Source organism: Protopterus annectens, chromosome 8.part0 (genome assembly GCF_019279795.1).
Source record: "Protopterus annectens isolate FY-2018-M chromosome 8.part0, PAN1.0, whole genome shotgun sequence".
In the NCBI taxonomy this organism is placed as follows: Eukaryota; Metazoa; Chordata; order Ceratodontiformes; family Protopteridae; genus Protopterus; species Protopterus annectens.
In genome coordinates, this window is record NC_056741.1 from 900,008,451 (window position 1) to 900,028,146 (window position 19,696).

The window sequence follows — 19,696 nt, forward strand, 5'->3', positions numbered from 1 at the left end:
AGGCCTGACAGCATATGCATTTCCACCTCTTCCCTTGATGCACAAGGTACTACTGAAAATCAGAGGAACGTCCAAGGATAATCCTAATAGCTCCGAATTGGCCAAGACAACACTGGTACCCATTGCTGAGGAGCATGTCTCGGGAGAGAATGTGGTCAATACCCCTGATGCCTTTGATGTTAACTCAGAACAACTACAACATCATGCATCCAAACCTAAAAACCTTGCAACTGACTGCCTGGAACATCACATAGCAGCAACTAACCCAGACCTTTCCCAAAGGGTTAAAGACATTATCCTTGAAGCCCGCAGACCTTCAACAAGAAGGAACTATGCAGGAAAATGGAAAAGGTTTGTCATTTGGAGTACTGAAAGAGGAAAAGATGTCGAACATAGATATTGCAAACATTCTGGAGTACTTGGCAGAGCTTCTACATACAGGCCTGTCCTATTCCTCCATCAAGATACATGCATCAGCTATTTCAGCAGAATACAGCTTCGATCCTCCTGTCTTTTCGCATCCTCTACTCAGGCAGTTCCTCAGAGGGATCAAGAATGTAAAACCTCCTAGGAAACCACCATTACCAGCATGGGACTTGAACTTTGTGCTAGAAAAGTTGACACTCCCTCCGTTTGAACCAGCAGCAACAGCAGATCTGCAACACCTGTCATGGAAAACTGCTTTCCTACTGGCAATTTACCTCAGCAAGGAGGGTTTCGGAACTACAGGCCTTAATGGCAGTGCAACCCTTCCTAATCTTCCATCAAGATAGGGTGTCCATGAGAACTAATCCTACATTTATGCCTAAGGTGGTATCCAGAGTGTCTTTAAACCAGGCAATCCACCTACCTACCTTCTTTCCCAATCCACATAACAGGGGGGAAAGGCTGCTGCATACCTTGGATGTACATAGGCAGTTACGCTACTACCTGGACAGAACCAAAAGTAACAGAAAAACTGACCAGCTTTTAGTAGCCTATGCAACAGGAAGGGAAGGAAAAGCAATTTCCAAACAGACAATCTCCAAATGGATAGGAAATTGCATAAGATTCTGTTACTCCTACCATGGAAAACCAATTCCACAGAACATAAGACCTCATTCTACAAGGGCTACAGCCACTACCACAGCTTTCTTACGAGGAGTGGCAACCAAGGACATTATTGAGGCGGCTACTTGGACCTCCGTGCATACATTTGCCAAGCATTATAATTTACCTCTATACTCTAGATCCCGAGCAGGGTTTGCCACTGCTGTACTGCAAGGGATCCTAACTACACCATAATTTTTCTTCCTCCACCCCTAGTTTGGCTATGGTATTCTACCCATTTGTTATGACTGCAGATGCATCCATGAAGGACATAGTACAGTTTTGTACCTACCATAAATGTAGATGTCCGAACTGGATAGCATCTGCAGTCAGGATTACCCACCCTCCTTCCCCTCTGTGGTACTCCTAGGGTATTTACCCTCCTAATAGCTAGCTGGGGGGAGTCTCTTATGGTGTATTTGTTTGTGTATATGTACATACATGCTTTTCTTTTGTGTTTGACTTCTACCTTGTTTGGAAACATTGGCATTTATCCAAAATTTAGCCTTCCAAGAGGGCAACTGGCATCTGGGGCAAGAAACACTGAGGAAAATGGCGTCGGCTGATGCCTTTATACCCGAAGACCAGCAGAGATGACGACGGGTGAAGTGCGACATCAGCCGAAGCCGGACCCAGACTTTGGAATCCGGCCGACCAAAGGGCTGCCTGACGACAGGACAACCCATTTGTTATGACTGCAGATGCTATCCAGTTCGGACATCTACATTTATGGTAGGTACAAAACTGTACTTTCTTATCCCTCTTATAGCTAGCTGGGGTTATCTATTATGGTGTATTTGTTTTATACTACTGTGCATGTTTGGAATTTTTTGCATCTCTCCAAATTTAGCCTTCCTTAGAGGGCACCTGGGGCAAGAAAAACTGAGAAAGATGGCGTCGGCTGGCGCTTTTATAACCCAGGCACTCTGACGTCGGGGAAAGGGCGACATCAGCCGAAGCCGGACCCAGACTTTGGAATCCGGCCGACCGAAGGGCTGCCTGAGGCAGGACAACCTATATGTAAGGACTGCAGATGCATACCTATCGGACATCTACATTTATGGTAGGTACAAAACTGTACTTTCCCCCTCTGACAGGGATTCCAGAGCACTGGATAGATGGGGGAAAAAAGTTTACACTTCTGCAACTTTAGCTGTAAGAGCTTTGAACTGCCAGTTTCACATGCTGAAATACCAACAATATTTAATATCTTTGTTAAAACCGAAAATGTTTGCAAGTTCAGAATGTCCTGACAATAAGGAAATGCAGGATTTATTGCATGCAGCTGAACAAGTGGGAAAACATACTCTGCAATGTGGTTTTGATTCATTAGAGGCTTCTTGTAGAGCCGCAGTTACAGGATCTGTCATTCGAAGGCATGCCTGGCTTAAAGAAAGTTTACCTGATCATGTTAAAGCTAAATTACTGGATGCTCCTTTACAGCATGATACCTTGTTTGGTGTTAAGGCAGAAGAGGTGTTGAAGAAAATGGAGGATAAGGCGAAATCTATGCAGACGGTAAAGGATTTCTTACAGGTACAGCCTCCTAAATTTAGCAGAAATTGGCCTTCTAAAAATTAGTCTTTTCCCATGTCAGACAAGCCTCAGAGGCAGATACAGATGCCCAAGAGGCAGATCTCAGCAACAAGGCTCTTACAGACCTAGACAATGGGGTGCCTCTACCCCCAAGGGAGAAGCCAAGTCACAACCTTACAGGAAACAGTCCCAATGACTTCCCCCTTCAAAAGCCAAGCACTTATGTCTTGGCAGCACCTTTAGGGAGAAAGCTAGCACTTTTCTCACAAAATTGGCACATTATCACCCAGGACAAATGGGTACTGAATATTGTCTATCAGGACTACAGGTTCCACTTTCACACCCTTCCAAGGTCAAAAGGAATGCCAGACCTGCCACAAAACCAATGGGCAGAAGCACAAAAACAGATTACAGCTCTCATGGGCATGAGCTATTCAAAAAGTACCTCAGCAAGAACAGGGGCAAGGATTTTACTCAAGACTTTTCTTGGTTCCCAGAAAGGACAAAGCCTATAAGGGCGGTGCCTCCACAGACCCTGGAAATTACCGCCCCATTAGCTTGACAAGCCTTATCTGCAAAGCCATGGAGAGGATCATAATGGAACTCATAAATAAAGACATAGGGAACTTGCAGACTTTGGATCCAACCCAGTTTGGCTTTGTCAAAGGCAGATCCTGCCTCTTAAACTTGGTTGACTTTTTCGAGACAGTCACCAAGGCCATTGATGAGGGAAAGGCAGTCCATACAGCCTACCTCGACCTGGCAAAGGCCTTCGACACAATACCCCACTCAGGTATCATCGAAAAACTCATCAGCTTGAATGTAAACCCATACATCACAAGATGGGTTGCAAACTGGCTAAGTGACAGAACCCACAGGGTCAGAGTTGCTGGAGCCATGTCAGACTCAAAGCCTGTCACAAGTGGTGTCCCACAGGGCTCAGTCCTGGGTCCACTCTTGTTCGGCATCTACTTTTCTGAAGTACAAGCAAACACAGGAGGGTTATGGCTGACAAAGTTTGCAGATGACTGCAAACTGGGCCATAGTCGAACACACATCTGACACAGATATCCTCCAGAAGGGCCTCACAGAAATGGATAACTGGTGCCAGAGCCATGGCCTGAAGTTAAACGCCAAAAAATGCATAGTCATACCCTTCGGGAAAAACAAGGTTACCCCTAGCTACCATATAGGTGGCAATCCACTGAGCACAGAAAGTCATCAGAGATCTGGGGACCCAGGTTGACAGTAGCCTTTCGTTTGACACTCATGTTGCTAAAGTAGTTAGGAAAACCTTCTATATCACCCACCTGATCATGAAGGGATTCACATCTAGATCAAGGGAGGTCATCGTCCCCCTGTACTCATCACTCATTAGACCTATGATTGAGTACAATGCCCGTTCGAATGTATCTGACCAGACACCTGCTGCAGCTTGAAAGGCCCCAAAGTTCCTCACCAAAAGGATAAAGGGTCTCAAAATATGTCTTATGCTGCCCGACTGAAAGAACTCCAGCTCTATTCAGTCTCATACCGCTTGCTCAGAGGTGACCTGTGCCTGACATATAAGGCCATGTCAAACCCAGATTTGATGAATATGCTTCACCTCAAAAATCTAGATCCCTCAGAACCACAAGGCGGAGACTTAAACCTTGACACGGTTATAAATAGAACGTGCTGGAGGGACAGATTCATCACCCAGAGACTCCCTATGCTGTGGAACAAAATCCCGGTACATGTGAGGCAGAGCACCTCTCTGGCCTTGTTCAAGAGGAATCTTGACCAATGGATGGGAGATTGCAGATATACCCCAGGGATTACTTCAGTGTCACTGCTTGACAGAGGCACAGCAAAATGATAGGCATAGTTTTTATTCAAACTAAAGGGGTGGCGAAAGCCACATAACTATGGGCTAGGCTTATAAATGCCCTTGGGCAGATAGCCTAGTATGAACCTATGAACCTTTCTGGATCTGTCTATTCTAAACACTTTCCTGGATGTTACAAAATTCAAGATGTTGACACTGCAGCAACTTCTACCCATGCTGGGAAGAAAGGCTTGGCTTGTTACTTTGGACCTCAGAGACATACCTGCATGTCCCAATCAGACAAAATTGCATAAGATAGCTCAGATTCATAGCTGGCACAATGCCTTACCAATTCTCTGCACTGCCCTTTGGCTTATCTACTGCGCCCAGGGTCTTCACAAAATGCCTGGCACCAGTAATTGCATTTTGCAGACAAAAAGGATTTCAAATATATCCCTATTTGGACGACTGCCTTATTCAAGCAGAGAGCAAGGGCATTTTTCTAAAGCATCTGGCATTTGTAAAAAGATTACTAGTTGGCCTAGGATACACTGTAAACGAAAATTAATCAAAACTAGTGCCCTCTCAAGAGATAATATTCCTGGGTGCAAGTTTGAATACAACTACCCATATGGCTTATCTCACACCAGACAAGCAAAGGCAACTGACAAATTACTTTCAAATGATGGCAACAAAAACCCAGCTACCTGCAAGAAAAATTCTGCAGGCTTTGTGGTTCATGGCATCCTACTAATTCCATATGCGAAACTGCATATGAGAAAGTTACAATGGTATCTAAAAAATGTTTGGACTCAACATTGCCACAGCCTGGAAGCAACAGTAACTATTATTCCCTGCCTGCAACAGGAGTTTTGATGGTGGGCACTGGCATGTCACCAAAACAAGGGACAGCCTTTTATTTTACCCACAGCTAGGAAAACACTGACAACAGATGCATCGGATTATGCCTGGGGGGGCGCACATGGCAGGAAAATGTATTCAGGGCAAGTGGTCCGCAGAACAAATGCATCTTCACATCAATCAAAAAGAGATGCTAGCTGTACGGAATGCCCTGCCAGCCTTCAAGGACTTACTGCATCCAGGACAACTACTACTAAAGACGGGCAACACCACAGTAATGTGGTACATAAACAAGCAAGGGGGCACGCACTCATACCTCCTTTGCAGACAAGCTATGACTTTGTGGAACACAGCACTGACCAATCAAGTTCATCTGCAAGCACAATTCCTGCCAGGAAAGAAAAATACTCTGGCAGACTAAGCAGAAACCTCATGGATCCTCACGAGTGGAAACTAATACCACAGGTGTTCAACATGAGAAAGAAATGGGGATGCCCGAACATAGATCTTTTTGCCTCCCTTCTCAACTGCCAACTTCAAAAATTCTGCACTGGGACTTATCACACACAAGCATGGAAAGTGGATGCTCTCTTTAAGCTGGAAAAACCTAAAAGTTTATGCCTTCCCACCACTGCCTCTCCTTTCCAAGGTGCTCCTAAAAGTCAGACAAGAGAGGCCAAAAATGATACTGATTGCCCCAGACTGGCCACGCCAGCACTGGTACCCAATCTTAAAGAACTTGGCTCAAGGCCCAGCCTGGACTTTACCTCAAATCCCTCAACTTCTGACTCAAAACAATCGGATCCTGCACAGCCAGCTCAGAACCTTAAATCTGGCTGCATGGCAGATACCATAGACAGTCCGACCATACCTCTCTCTACAGCTGTTACGGATGTCGTTCTGGAGGCCAGGAGGCCCAGCACCAGGAAATCTTGTGCAGACAAATGGAAGAGATTCTGCCACTGGAACCAGGCACAAGGCTTTGACCCACTTGTACCAAATATCCCTCAGATTTTACAATACCCAACTGAGATGTTGGACTAAGGCCTATCCTTTTCATCTATTAAGATCCATGCCTCCGCCATTTCAGCTCATTATACCACGGAACCTCCTTTTTTCTCTCATCCACTACTAAGACAGTACCTCAGAGGGGCTAGAAACATAACACCCCCCCCCCCGGAGAGCACCAACACCTACTTGGGACCTCAACTTTGTCTTGGAGAAACTCACTTTGCCTCCTTTTGAGCCAGCCAATACAGCTGATATGAAATTCTTATGGAAAACTGCTCTGCTCCTAGCATTAACTTCTGCACGAAGAGTCTCAGAGCTACAAGCTTTAATGGCAGTGTAACCTTTTATCATTTTTCATCAAGACAGGGTTTCTCTAAGGACGAACCCAACATTTATGCCAAAGGTGGTATCCAGTGTGGCTCTTAACCAAACCATTCATCTGTCAACATTCTATCCAAATCCCCAGAATAAAGGGGAGAGACTTCTACACACTTTGGACATACACAGGCAGTTACTCTTCTACTTGGATAAAACAAAAGCATTCAGAAAAACTGAGCAACTGTTTGTAGCTTATGCTGCAGGATCACAAAGCAGTGGATAGGACACTGTATTTGCTTCTGCTATGCACAACATGGAAAGCCAGTACCTAACAATATTAGACCACACTCTACCAGGGCAGCTGCCACATCAGCAGCCTTTCTTAGAGGAGTACCAACCAAGGACATTTAGGAAGCTGCAACTTGGAGTTCAGTGCACACTTTTACCAAGCATTACCACTTGCCTCTTTAATGTAAATCAAGAGCAGGCTTTGCCACTGCAGTTCTGCAGGGCCTCATAGCCACTTCTAATCCTGTTTAGACACAGCCACCCTACTTCAGCTATGGGATTCTACCCAAGTGTGATGACTGCAACAGTGAAACACGGTGAACATAGTACAGTTGTGTACCTACCATAAATGTAGATGTTAGAGTGTATTCACTGTTGCAGTCCAGGTTACCCACCCTCCATCCCCACTTTCTTTGCTGGGTCTTTTCTATACCTTTCTATCCTATACAACCTTTGTGGTGTATTTGCTTGTAGCTGAAGGTATTTATATTTTGCTGTATGTCTTCATTAGCAATATGTATTGCCTACCTATTTGGGGGCACCTGACATCTGGGGCAAGAAACACTGAAGAAAATGGCGTCTGTTGCATCTTATATACCCCTGGCGCACTGACATCAGGGAAGAAGCGACAACCGACGCCGGACCAAGACTTTGGAACTCGGGCCGACTGCGGGTCGCTTGCCAGCAGGATAACCCAAGTGTAATGACTGCAACAGTGAATACACTGTAACATCTACATTTATGGTAGGTACACTGTACTTTTTTTGTCTGGTCTTGTACAACTTAGGATGGCTATTTTCATGATTATGCATGATTTTTGTCTTCTTTTTTGTCTTTAAATTAGCTAGTTTCAAAATCTGAACAGATGGAGGTGTCATCGGATATTTCAGGAAGCCAGAACAATGAATTGAAACAAGAAGTAGGGGCAGAATCACCAGTTAGTGACACTAAAGCTCAGGTAAGTGGTTAGAGAACTAGAAGTGCTGCTGCACTTCAGATTTTACATACAGTGAGTAATTAGGCAAATGTGGCAGCATGTGTGGATGGTTGATGTTTTGGCAGCAACTGTTAACTCACTTTTGCAGTACTGACACTCTCCGATTTTTGCCTGCATGAGTATCGAACAGTTTTTACCTTGCCCCTCCAGGGTTGGCAGAAACTCTCTCTGCAACATAAAGATGTCTGTGATATGAAGGGACACCAGCTGACACCAACTTAAGATTGTTCTTGCTGCAGTTTAGTGAACATTTTGAGTAATCTGGTTGCCTTGTCAGTTCTGCCTGAAGGCAGGGTTTGCAGGTAAGTACCCTGTTGGTAACTCAAAATCTATGTCACTGTTACGTGAATACTCTGTACTGTAGTTGTCAAGTACCAAAGCTAGCAATTTCATTAGGTGTAGGATGTAGACATCTGATAGGGACTTCATAACTTGTACCTTTTTTCTTGGCTTGGAGTATCAGCTTTCCAGTGCTTTCCATTGTGCTTTGTTCAACCAATGAGCTTTCAAATGCAGGATGCAGTCTCTTGAAGTATCTTCCCAAAAGCCCTAAGGCACCTTCTGTAGCTCCTTGCTCAACTGAGGTGTCTTGTGAGATTCTTGTGGATGCTGCCACACCTGCAAAAGTGACTTCTAAATCAAACATCAAACCATTCATTTACCAGTCTTTTCAAAATATTTGAACAAAGGAGAATACATGCTGCATATTTTAGATGTGCAAAGACAACTATGTTTCTATTTAAACAGAAAAGATTTCAGAGAAACGGACCAAATGTTTCTTTTTTCGCTTAGTAGATTGGGATCTTTCCAGTTTCTAAAGTTACATTGGCCAAATGGATAACTAATTGCATTTCCTGGATATATTCTCAGTTATGCCTCTCTGTCAAAAATCACCTAAGGCTCATTCAACCAGATCCATGGCCAACTCATCTGTCTTCCTGTCTAAAACTTCCATGGATATTTGTGCAGCAGTCACATGGTGTAATGCTGTTACCTTTATTACTGATTACAAATTGGACATGATTTCCAGAAGCAGAGCTGCTTTTGGTTCAGTGGTTCTCCAAAATAGCCTTCCATGTGGGCTACCCAAGATTTAAGTAGTTGGGGACTCTGTACCATACATTGAGGAAGAACAAAAAGGACGACAACAGATTTTAAAATTATGTACTCAGTGTAGATGTTCGTGTTTCACTGTTGCAGTCATTGCAATTGGTTTATCCTGTTGGCAGGCTACCCGCAGTCGGCCTGAATTCCAAAGTCCTGGTCCGGCGTTGGTTGCTGTTGCCCCTTGACGTCAGTATGCCAGGGGTATTAAAGATGCAGCCGATGCCATTTTCTTCAGTCTTTCTTGCAGCGCGGTGCCCAAAGCAAAAACAGTTCGCAAGTGCCGGTCGGCCGACTCCGGATCTGAAATTCGAACTTGAAAATCTCAGAAGTCTTCATTAAAACTAAGTACCCTGTTGGAGAAACATTTTTCTTGCTCCAGACCAATCTCAGAAAAAGTTAATTGTATTTCTTGTGGGAAGCCAATACCTCAAGAATTTTCATTCTTACTGTATTCCTTACCTAGGCCTTGACCACGACGTTGCTAGTTGTCGGTTTTGTGCTAGATTTAACCAACGCATTAAGCGTCGGTACGATTTTGCTTTTCATTGTTTTGGCAGAAGATTTAATTATATAATGTCATCGGAACAGCCGACTACTGGAATTTATAAAAAGCACAAAGAAAAAGAAAAGGACAGGCATCAGAGGACCAAAATAGACTAGGCTTCGGCTAGGCCAGTTGCCGGTTTGCCGGCTCTCAGTGAGGTGCTTTCGCAGCCCCTGACGCCGACTTCCGACTCGCACGTGGAGCCGACTTGGCCACTGGAAACAAGGTATTGGACCCTTGGAAACTATTCTCTCAGGTCCGGAGCCGCTGAGCAGGCATCGGCTTCTGAGTGTGTTTTCAGGCCTACACAGTTATATGTGAAAACGACTTCAGCTTCAAAGGCAAAGACTAAAACACCTCTAAAGACAAAGAAAGTACAACATTCCCCTGGACAGGCCTCCATGCCTAAAAAACAGATGCTTAAAATGGCCGAAGATCTAATTACTTTGATCAGGGGTTCCCATCCCCCTCCTGATAAGAGGCCATGGCAAGAGACAGAATATGAATCTTCAGATCAGGTTTCCATTTCATCTGATTCCTCTTCTGAACAGGGATACTCTGTTCCTCCCTATGAGGATTCTGATGGTGAAGAATCTATTCCTTCAGCCTCTCCTCCTGAGGATTACTCTTTATTACTCTTTTGGGGAGACCCTGCATATTATGAGGGAGCACTTCCACTGGGAGAGCCAAGATTGCTCAGAATCTAAGAAAAGGCTCAGATTTTCTTTTACTACCTCAGCACAGGCTCCTTGCTATTCCTCCTGTTTTAGACATTGTAGATGTATTTATAGAGTCCAATCTGACTCCTGACTCTTTACCCCCAGCTCCTGTTAAGCCAGACAGATACTACAGGGTTCCTGATTCACATAAATTTCTTTATAAAAACCCTGCTGCTGACCCAGAAACTCTCTCTCAGGATCCCAAAGGGGGTCAAGGCATCCATTGCAAAAAAAAACCCTATCCCCTCTGATAGGGATTCAAGGGCCCTGGACATATGGGGGAAAAAGATTTACACTTCTGCTACCTTGGCTGTAGGGGCCTTAAATTGTCAGTTTCATATGCTTAAATATAAGCAGTATCTTATGTCACTACTTAAACAGAAAATGTTGACAAATTCAGAATGTTCAGAAAACAAAGAAATGCAGGTTTTATTGCATGCAGCTGAAAAAGTGGGAGAGCATACTTTGCAATGTGGTTTTGATTCTCTGGAGGCCTTCTGCAGTGCCGCTGTTAAGGGTTCTGTCATTAGGAGGCATGCTTGGTTAAAAGAACAGAATCTGCCTGATTATGTTAAAGTAAAATTATTAGATACTTCATTACAGCATTATACCTTGTTTGGTGTTAAAGCAGAAGAGGTGTTGAAGAAAATGGAGGACAAAGCTAAATCCATGCAAACAGGCAAGGATTTCTTACAGGTACAACCACCCAGATTTAGCAGGAACTGGCCTACAAAGAATTGGTCCTTTCCAGTGTCAGGCCACAAAGAGGCAGATCCCAGCCCCAGGGCTCATACAGGTCTAAACAATGGGGTGCTTCTACCTACAAAAGCGGAGAAGATAAATCACAGCCATACAGGAACAGTCTCAGGGACTTTCCCCTGCCAGCACCAAGCACTCACTTCTGGCAGCTCCTTTATGGGGAAAATTAGCACTTTTTTCACAAAACTGGCACATGATCACCCAGGAAAAATGGGTCTTGAATGTAGTGTCACAAGGCTACAGGTTCATTTTTACACCCTGCCAAGGGCAAACGTTATGCCAGACCTGCCACACAATCAATGGGCAGAGGCACAAAAACAAGATGTTCTTCATCTCACATTGCTGCAGTCCTAACACTTGGGTAGTCCGCTGTCCCAGTCGGCCCGAATACCAAAGTATAAGGCTGACGTCGGTCAAGGCGCATTTGACTGACATCAGGACGTCAGGGTACAAATGCGCATGACCGACGTCATATCCTCAGTCTTTTTTGCCGCATGGTCCGATGCAGAAGCAGTTTTGCGAGTGCAGGTTGGCGTTCTGAAATTTTCTGAAGTCGGAGTTTCAGACCGAATCAAAGTTGGCTAAGTACCCGTTGGGAATATTTTGGTTTTTCTTGCCTCAGTATTTAACCGGATGTCAGAAAAAGTGAATAACTGTATTTCTTGTGGGAAACAGATACCTCATAGAGATTACCATACCTTGTGTATACCTTGCTTAGGGCCTGAGCACGGCGTTGTTGGCTGTCGCTCTTGTGCTAGATTTAACAAACGCACTATTAAGAGAAGATTAGATTGTGCCAGGTTAGTTTTGGGAAGCGTTGTAATTACAACATGCCGTCGTATGGTCCGGCGCCCGCTTCCTAAAAGCGCAAGGACAAAGCAGCAAAGCCTAGGGTGGAAGAACAGTCTGTCCCGGACGTCGGTTCTTTAGAGGCTCGGTGGAGCCGGTGGTTCTACCAGAAGTTCCTTTGGATTCTCAGGAGAGACTTTACTGTTACAAGATGTGTCCTCTCAGGAGGTAGGCCAGGCTGAAGGGGCTTCTCAGGTAGCTGTTCTCCCCTCCCTTTCTAAGGTGGTTAGGCCCTCCCCTTCTGTTTCCAAGGCTTCTTCTAGAGGCAGGCCAGGGTTAACTTCAGTGGGGTCTCCCCTAGTTCTTCAGGGTCTCTGCCTAAGAAACATATGCTTAAAATGGCAGAAGATTTGATTACTATGATTAGAGGTTCTATGCCCCCCCTGATAAGAGGCCTAGGGTGGAACCTGAGCTTGAAAGTTTTGAGCAGTGTTCGGAGGCTTCTGAGTCTTCGGCTGAAGACTTGCAGGAGTATCCTCCTTATTCTGATTCTGATGTAGATGACTCTACACCTTGGCTTCTCCTCCTGAGGATTTTTCTTTTTCAGAGACTCTTCATTCCATGAGGGAGCATTTTAAATGGGAAGGTCAAGATTTCTCTGATTCCAGGAAAAGGCTTAGGGAATTTTTGTTTCTACCCCAGCATAGGCCTTTAGCTATACCTCCTGTTCTGGATGTGGTAGAGGATGTTTTGCAGAGGCTTCCCTGAACCCTGATTCTTTGCCTCCTGCCCCAGTTAAACCGGATAGGTATTATAGGGTGCCTGAAGCTCATAAGTATCTTTTTAAGAGTCCTAGGGCTGACCCAGAAACTGTTTCTCAGGGCCCTAAAGGTGTTAAGGCTTCTGTTGTTAAAAATCCTGTTCCTTCTGATAAAGAGGCAAGGGCTTTGGATAGATGGGGAAAGAAGGTGTATACTTCTTCCACTTTAGCCATGAGGGCTTTGAATTGCCAGTTTCACATGTTGAAATACCAAAATTATCTCCTTTCACAATTGAAGTCTAAGGTAGATGCTCTGGCGGAAGGTATTGAGTGTAAAGAGTTGCAGGATTTAGTTCATGTTTCTGAACAGGTGGGTAAGCATTCCTTGCAATGTGGTTTTGATGCTGTACAGGCCTCTTCGAGGGTGGCAGCCACTGGTTCTGTTCTTCGCAGGCACGCCTGGCTGAGGGATCAGAATTTAGCTGAACATGTAAAGACAAGGATTTTAGATGCTCCTTTACAATCTGATGTGTTATTTGGTGCGCCTGTGGAAGCAGTTTTAAAGAAAATGGAGGACAAGGCTAAGTCTATGCAGACTGTTAAAGATTTTTGCAGGTTCAGCCTCCAAAGTTTAGTTGAATTTGGCCTTCTAAGGGGTGGACTTATCCTTCTTATGATTCTCAGTCTAGCGGTAGATCTAGGCGTGGTAGGGGCAGAGCTCAAGTTTCTTTTAGGCCTAGTACAGGCAGTTCGCCTGCCCAGTCTTCTGGTGAGGGCAGGGGTCAGTCCTTTCCTAACGAGACCCAATGACTTGCCTTTTCAGCTGCCAGAGCCTTCTCGTCTGGCAGCACCTTTGGGAGGAAGGCTGGCACTTTTCAAAGAAAATTGGAGTGTTATTACCCAAGACAGATGGGTATTGGATATCGTTCACCACGGTTACAGGTTTTATTTCCATACCTTGCCTCCTTTCAAAGGCATGCCAGACATTCCTCCTATACAAAGAAAAGAGGCTCACAAGCAAATTTCTCTGTTACTCCAGATAGGGGCCATTCAGCGGTACCGGTGCCAGAAAGGGGCCTAGGATTTTATTCTCGCCTGTTCCTAGTACCAAAAAAGGGGAACACGTGGAGACCAATTTTGGATTTGTCTATCCTCAACACTTATCTGGACATTCCCAAGTTCAAAATGTTGACGTTACAACAGCTTTTACCTCTGCTGGGCAAGGATCACTGGATGGTAACTTTAGATCTCAAGGAGGCTTACCTTCATGTGCCTATCAGACTCAGTTGCAGGAAGTATCTGCGTTTCGAGCTGGAAATTCCCATTATCAGTTCTCTGCATTGCCCTTTGGCTTATCTACTGCCCAGAGTATTCACAAAAGTGCTGGCTCCAGTTGTGGCTTTCTTCAGGCTAAAAGGAATACAAATCTATCCTTACTTGGGCGACTGTCTGATTCTGGCTCGAGAAAGGGACGAGCTTCTTCAGCATCTGGAATATGTGATAGCAGTGCTAAGATGCCTGGGGTATTCTGTGAACGAAATAAAGTCCAGTCTAGTACCCTCTCAAGACATGTGCTTTCTGGGTGTGAGACTGAATACAGCAGCCCAGATGGCCTCTTTAACCCCGGACAAACAAAAGAATCTTTCCCTTTACTTCCATCAACTATCTCTTCAGTCCGGGCTGACTGCAAGGACAGTCCTTCAAGCCTTAGGGTTCATGGCATCTTGTATTCTGGTGCTTCCCAATGCCAAACTGCATACGAGGAAGCTGCAATGGTATCTAAAAAATGTATGGACACAGCACTGCCAGGATTTGGACACTGTCATTCCAATAATACCTTGCATTCAAAAGGAATTTTTGTGGTGGGCTCAGGAATGTCACCTAAACAAGGGACTCTGTGACCCGGCCAGAGGAGAGTCAGATTCTAACGACAGATGCCTCAGACATAGCTTGGGGAGCTCATCTGAATGGAAAGTGGATACAAGACAAGTGGCCTGCCAGACTACAGCATCTACATATCAACATGAAGGAGATGTTAGCAGTCCAGTTTGCATTAATGGCTTTCAAGGAGTTACTTCTTCCGGGGCAGGTGTTGATTCTAACAGACAACACAACTGTCATGTGGTACATCAACAAGCAAGGGGGAACACATTCTTATCCTCTATGCAGGCAAGCAATGATTTTGTGGGAGACTGCGCTCAGCTTGCAGCTAAATCTTCAGGCAAGGTTTCTGCCAGGAGCACAGAACTCCTTAGCAGATGTGTTAAGCAGGCAAATCATGGATCCCCACAGTGGAAACTGGATCTTCATGTATTTGAAAATTGACAGTGTCATGGGGAACTCCAGACATAGATCTGTTCGCTTCTCCACTAAACCACCAGCTGCCAAAGTTTTGCACGAAAAGGTTTCATCACACAGCTTGGAAAGTGGATGCTCTTTCGTTCAGTTGGGAAAATCTTCATGTGTATGCCTTTCCACCTCTGCCTCTCCTTCCAAAGGTACTCCTAAAGGTCAGACAAGACAAGCCAAGGATGATTTTGATAGCTCCAGATTGGCCTCGGCAACACTGGTACCCATTACTGAGGAATCTGGTAAGGAAGCCTCCATGGCCTTTACCTTTAATTCCACACCTTTTGTCTCAGAGGGACGGTCATCTACTCAATGTCAAGCTTCACTCTCTTCATCTAACAGCCTGGCATATTCTGTTTTGAACCACAGCAGGTCTCAACTTCCTCAACAAGTTTTGAATGTGATTATGGAAGCCAGAAGACCTAGTACACGTAAAGTGTATGCAGAAAAATGGAAGAGATTTTTATTTTGGAGTGCAGCAAAGGATTTGGATGTTTCTGAGCCTAATTTGAGTGTGGCTCTTCAATATCTTACTGAGTTATTGGACAAAGGTTTGTCTTTCTCTTCCATTAAGATTCATGCTGCAGCAATTTCAGCTCACTATGATTGTGACCCACCATTGTTTTCTCATCCTTTGTTCAAGCAATTTCTTAGAGGGCAAAGAATATAAGACCCCACGTGAGCTCCTACTCCTGCTTGGGACCTCAATTTTGTGTTGGAGAAACTTACTCTACAACCTTTTGAGCCTCGGCTACTGCTGAATTGAAATACTTGTCATGGAAGACTGCTTTTTGTTGGCCATTACTTCTGCAAGAAGGGTTTCTGAATTGCAGGCCCTTATGGCGGTTGAGCCTTTTTGATTTTTCATAAGGATAGGGTATCATTACGTACTAATCCTTCATTTATGCCTAAGGTGGTTTCTAGTGTGGCTTTAAACCAAACTATTCATTTGCCTACTTTTTATGCAGATCCCCAAAATAGGGGAAAAGATTTTGCACACTTTAGATGTACACAGGCAGTTGCGTTATTATTTAAGCAGGACTAGGGATTTTAGGCAGTCTCAGCAGTTGTTTGTTTCTTTTGCTTTGAGTTCTCAGGGCAAGCCTGTGTCAAAACAAACTATATCTAAGTGGATTGGGTTTTGCATTGCATTCTGTTATTCCCATCATGGCAAGGAGATTCCAGCTGGGATTAGGCCTCATTCCACTAGGGCTACTGCCACTTCAACAGCATTTCTAAGGGGGGTGGCAACTAAGGATATTTTGGAGGCAGCTACTTGGAGTTCAGTGCATATTTTCTCCAAGCATTACCACCTTCCTCTCTATTCTAAATCCAGGGCTGGTTTTGCCACTGCTGTGTTGCAGGGCATTTTGGCAGCTCCTGCTTCATTATAGTTTAGCCATCCTCCCTGACCTCTGCTTTGGGATTCTACCCAAGTGTTAGGACTGCAGCAATGTGAGATGAAGAACATAGTACAGTTTTGTACCTACCATAAATGTAGATGTTCGAAGATCCACATTGCTGCAGTCCAATTTACCCTCCCTCCTTCCCCTCTGTGTTTAGGGGTGGTTGTGTGGGTGGGGTTCTTTTTTTTTGTAACTTTGTATATATTGTACATATATTAGGTACAGGAGTGTTTGGTGTTTTTTGGTTTTGGCCTTATCTTTTTAGGGTCTTCTGACATCTGGGGCAAGAAAAGACTGAGGATATGACGTCGGTCATGCGCATTTGTACCCTGACGTCCTGATGTCAGTCAAATGCGCCTTGACCGACGTCAGCCTTATACTTTGGTATTCGGGCCGACTGGGACAGCGGACTACCCAAGTGTTAGGACTGCAGCAATGTGGATCTTCGAACATCTACATTTATGGTAGGTACAAAACTGTACTTTTTATCCCTCATGGACATGAGAGCCATTCAGCGAGTACCACAGCAAGAGCAGGGACAAGGATTTTACTCCACTGTTCTCGGTGCCCAGAAAGGACAAAGCCTGGAGACCAACTGGACTTGTCTATTCTAAACACATTTCTGGATATTCCAAAATTCAAAATGTTGACTCTGCAGCAGCTTCTGCCCATGCTGGGCAAGAAGGCTTGGCTTGTGACTTTAGACCTAAAAGAAGCATACCTGCATGTCCCAGTCAGACACTCGTGCAGAAGATACCTCAGATTTATAGCTGGCTCAGTGCACTACCAATTCTCTGCACTGCCCTTTGGCTTATCTACTGCGCCCAGGGTTTTCACAAAATGCCTGGCACGAGTAATTGCATTTTGCAGACAGAAGAATACAAATATATCCTTACTTGGACGACTGCCTTATTCAAGCAGAGAACAAGGACATATTCTACTACAGTATCTGGCGTTTGTCAAAAGATTACTAACATGCCTAGAGTACATAGTAAACGAAAAGAAATCAAAGCTGGTACCCTCTCGAGATAATATTCCTGGGTGCAAGCTTAAATACAACTGCCCAGATGGCTTATCTCACGCCAGACAAAGACAACTGACTACTTTCTTCAAAATGTTGGCAACAAAGAACCAGTTATCTGCAAGAAAAATTCTGCAGGCTTTGGGCTTCATGGCATCCTGCATTCTGCTAATTCCATATGCAAGACTGCATATGAAGAAACTACAGTGGTATCTAATAAGTGTTTGGATTCAACGTTGCGATAGCCTGGAAACAATAATTACCCTCATTCCCTGCCTGCAACAGGAGTTTCGATGGTGGGCAAAAGCCTGTCACCACAACAAGGGACAGCTTTTCACTTTACCCACAGCCAGGAAGACATTAACAAATGCTTCAAATTATGCCTGGGAGGGCCCATATGGCAGGAAGATGTATTCAGGGCACATGGTCCACAAACCAAATGCATCTACATATCAATCAAAAAGAGATGCTAGCTGTTCAAAATGCTCTGACAGCTTTCAAGGATCTACTTCATCCAGGGCAACTATTGATAAAGACGGACAATACTACAGTCATTTGGTACATACAAGCAGGGAGGCACACATTCCTACCCTGTCTGCAGACTAGCCATGACTTTGTAGGGCACAGCATTGACTTACCAAGTAGATCTGCAAGCACAATACCTGCCAGGAAAGATAAATACTCTGGCAGACGAACTAAGCAGACACCTAATGGATCTCCACGAGTGGAAATTGGATCCACAAGTCTTCAGCATGATAAGGAACTGGGGATGCCCGGACATAAACCTATTTGCCTCCCCTCACAACTGCCAACTACAGAGATTCTGCACAAGGACTTATCACAAGCAAGCATGGAAAGTGGATACTCTATCTGTCAGCTGGAAAAACTTAACAGTATATGCCTTTCCTCCGCTGCCTCTCCTCCCCAAGGTACTCCTAAAGGTCGGACAAGAGAAGCCAAAAATGATTGATTGCCCCAGACTGGCCCCGCCAGCATTGGTACCCAATCCTAAAGAACTTATCTCGGTGCCCAGCCTGGACATTACCTCAAATGCCTCATTTATTTACCCAACAAAACAGATCTTGCACAGCCACCTCTGGACTTTAAATCTGGCAGCATGGCGGATGATGTAACCATTCAAAACGCATCTCTCTCTAAAGCAGTGATGGATGTTATTTTGGAGGCCTAGCACCAGAAAATCTTATGCAGAAAAATGAAAGCGATTCTGAGCTTGGAACCAGGCACAAGGAATTGACACTTTTGTACCAAATATTCCTCAGATTTTGCAATACTTAACTGAGATGCTGGACAAAGGCCTATCCTTTTCGTCAATTAAGATTCATGCCTCTGCCATTTCAGCTCATTACAATACAGAACCACCTACTTTTTCTCATCCATTACTAAGGCAGTACCTCAGAGGGGCCAAAAACATAAGACATCCAAGGAGAGCACCAATACCTGCATGGGACCTCAATTATGTCTTGGAAAAACTCACACTGCCTCCTTTTGAGCCAGCCTCTACAGCTGATGTAAAGTACTTATCCTGGAAAAAAGCTGTGCTCCTAGCAATAACCTCTGCAAGACGAGTCTGAGTTAACAGGCACTCATGGCTGTGGAACCTTTTATTTTCCATCTTGACAGGGTTTCTCTGAGGACAAATACAACATTTATGCCTAAGGTAGTGTCCAGTGTTGCCCAGAATCAAGCAATTCATTTGCCTACCTTTTATCCAAACTTACAGAATAAGGCTGAGAGACTTCTGCATTCTTTGGACATTCACAGGCACCTACGCTTCTACTTGGACAGAACCATAGCTTTCAGAAAGACCATACAACTTCTAGTGGCATATGCTGCAGGATCACAAGGAAAGGCCATCTCAAAGCAGACTAGTTCAAAGTGGATAGGCCACTGCATTCGGTTATGCTATTCACAGCATAGCAAATCAGTGCCTAAGGGCATTAGGCCACATTCAGTCAGAGCAGCAGCCACTTCAGCAGCCTTCCTCAGAGGAGTACCAACCAAAGACCTCTTAGAGGCTGCAACTTGGAGTTCAGTGCACACTTTTACCAAGCATTACCACTTGCCTCTTTACTGTAAATCAAGAGCAGGCTTTGCCACTGCAGTTCTGTAGGGCCTCATAGCCACTCTTAATCCTATTTAGACCCAGCCACCCTACATCAGCTTTGGGATTCTACCCAAGTGTGATGACTGCAACAGTGAAACACGAACATAGTACAGTTGTCTACCTACCATAAATGTAGATGTGAGTGTATTCACTGTTGCAGTCCAGGTTACCCACCCACCATCCCCTTTTCCTTTACTGGGACTTATCTGT

General features: G+C 44.6%; 1 protein-coding gene across 1 annotated transcript in view; it reads left to right on the plus strand.

Annotated features, from left to right (window-relative positions):
- The window catches only part of KMT2B (lysine methyltransferase 2B), a gene marked incomplete in the record, with an annotated part of 4,527,268 nt that overhangs the window by 561,822 nt on the left and 3,945,750 nt on the right, over positions 1-19,696 (plus strand). Inside the window, 1 exon segment of the mRNA XM_044079325.1 lies at positions 7,755-7,868. Within this exon segment, the coding sequence (XP_043935260.1) occupies positions 7,755-7,868 (114 nt within the window).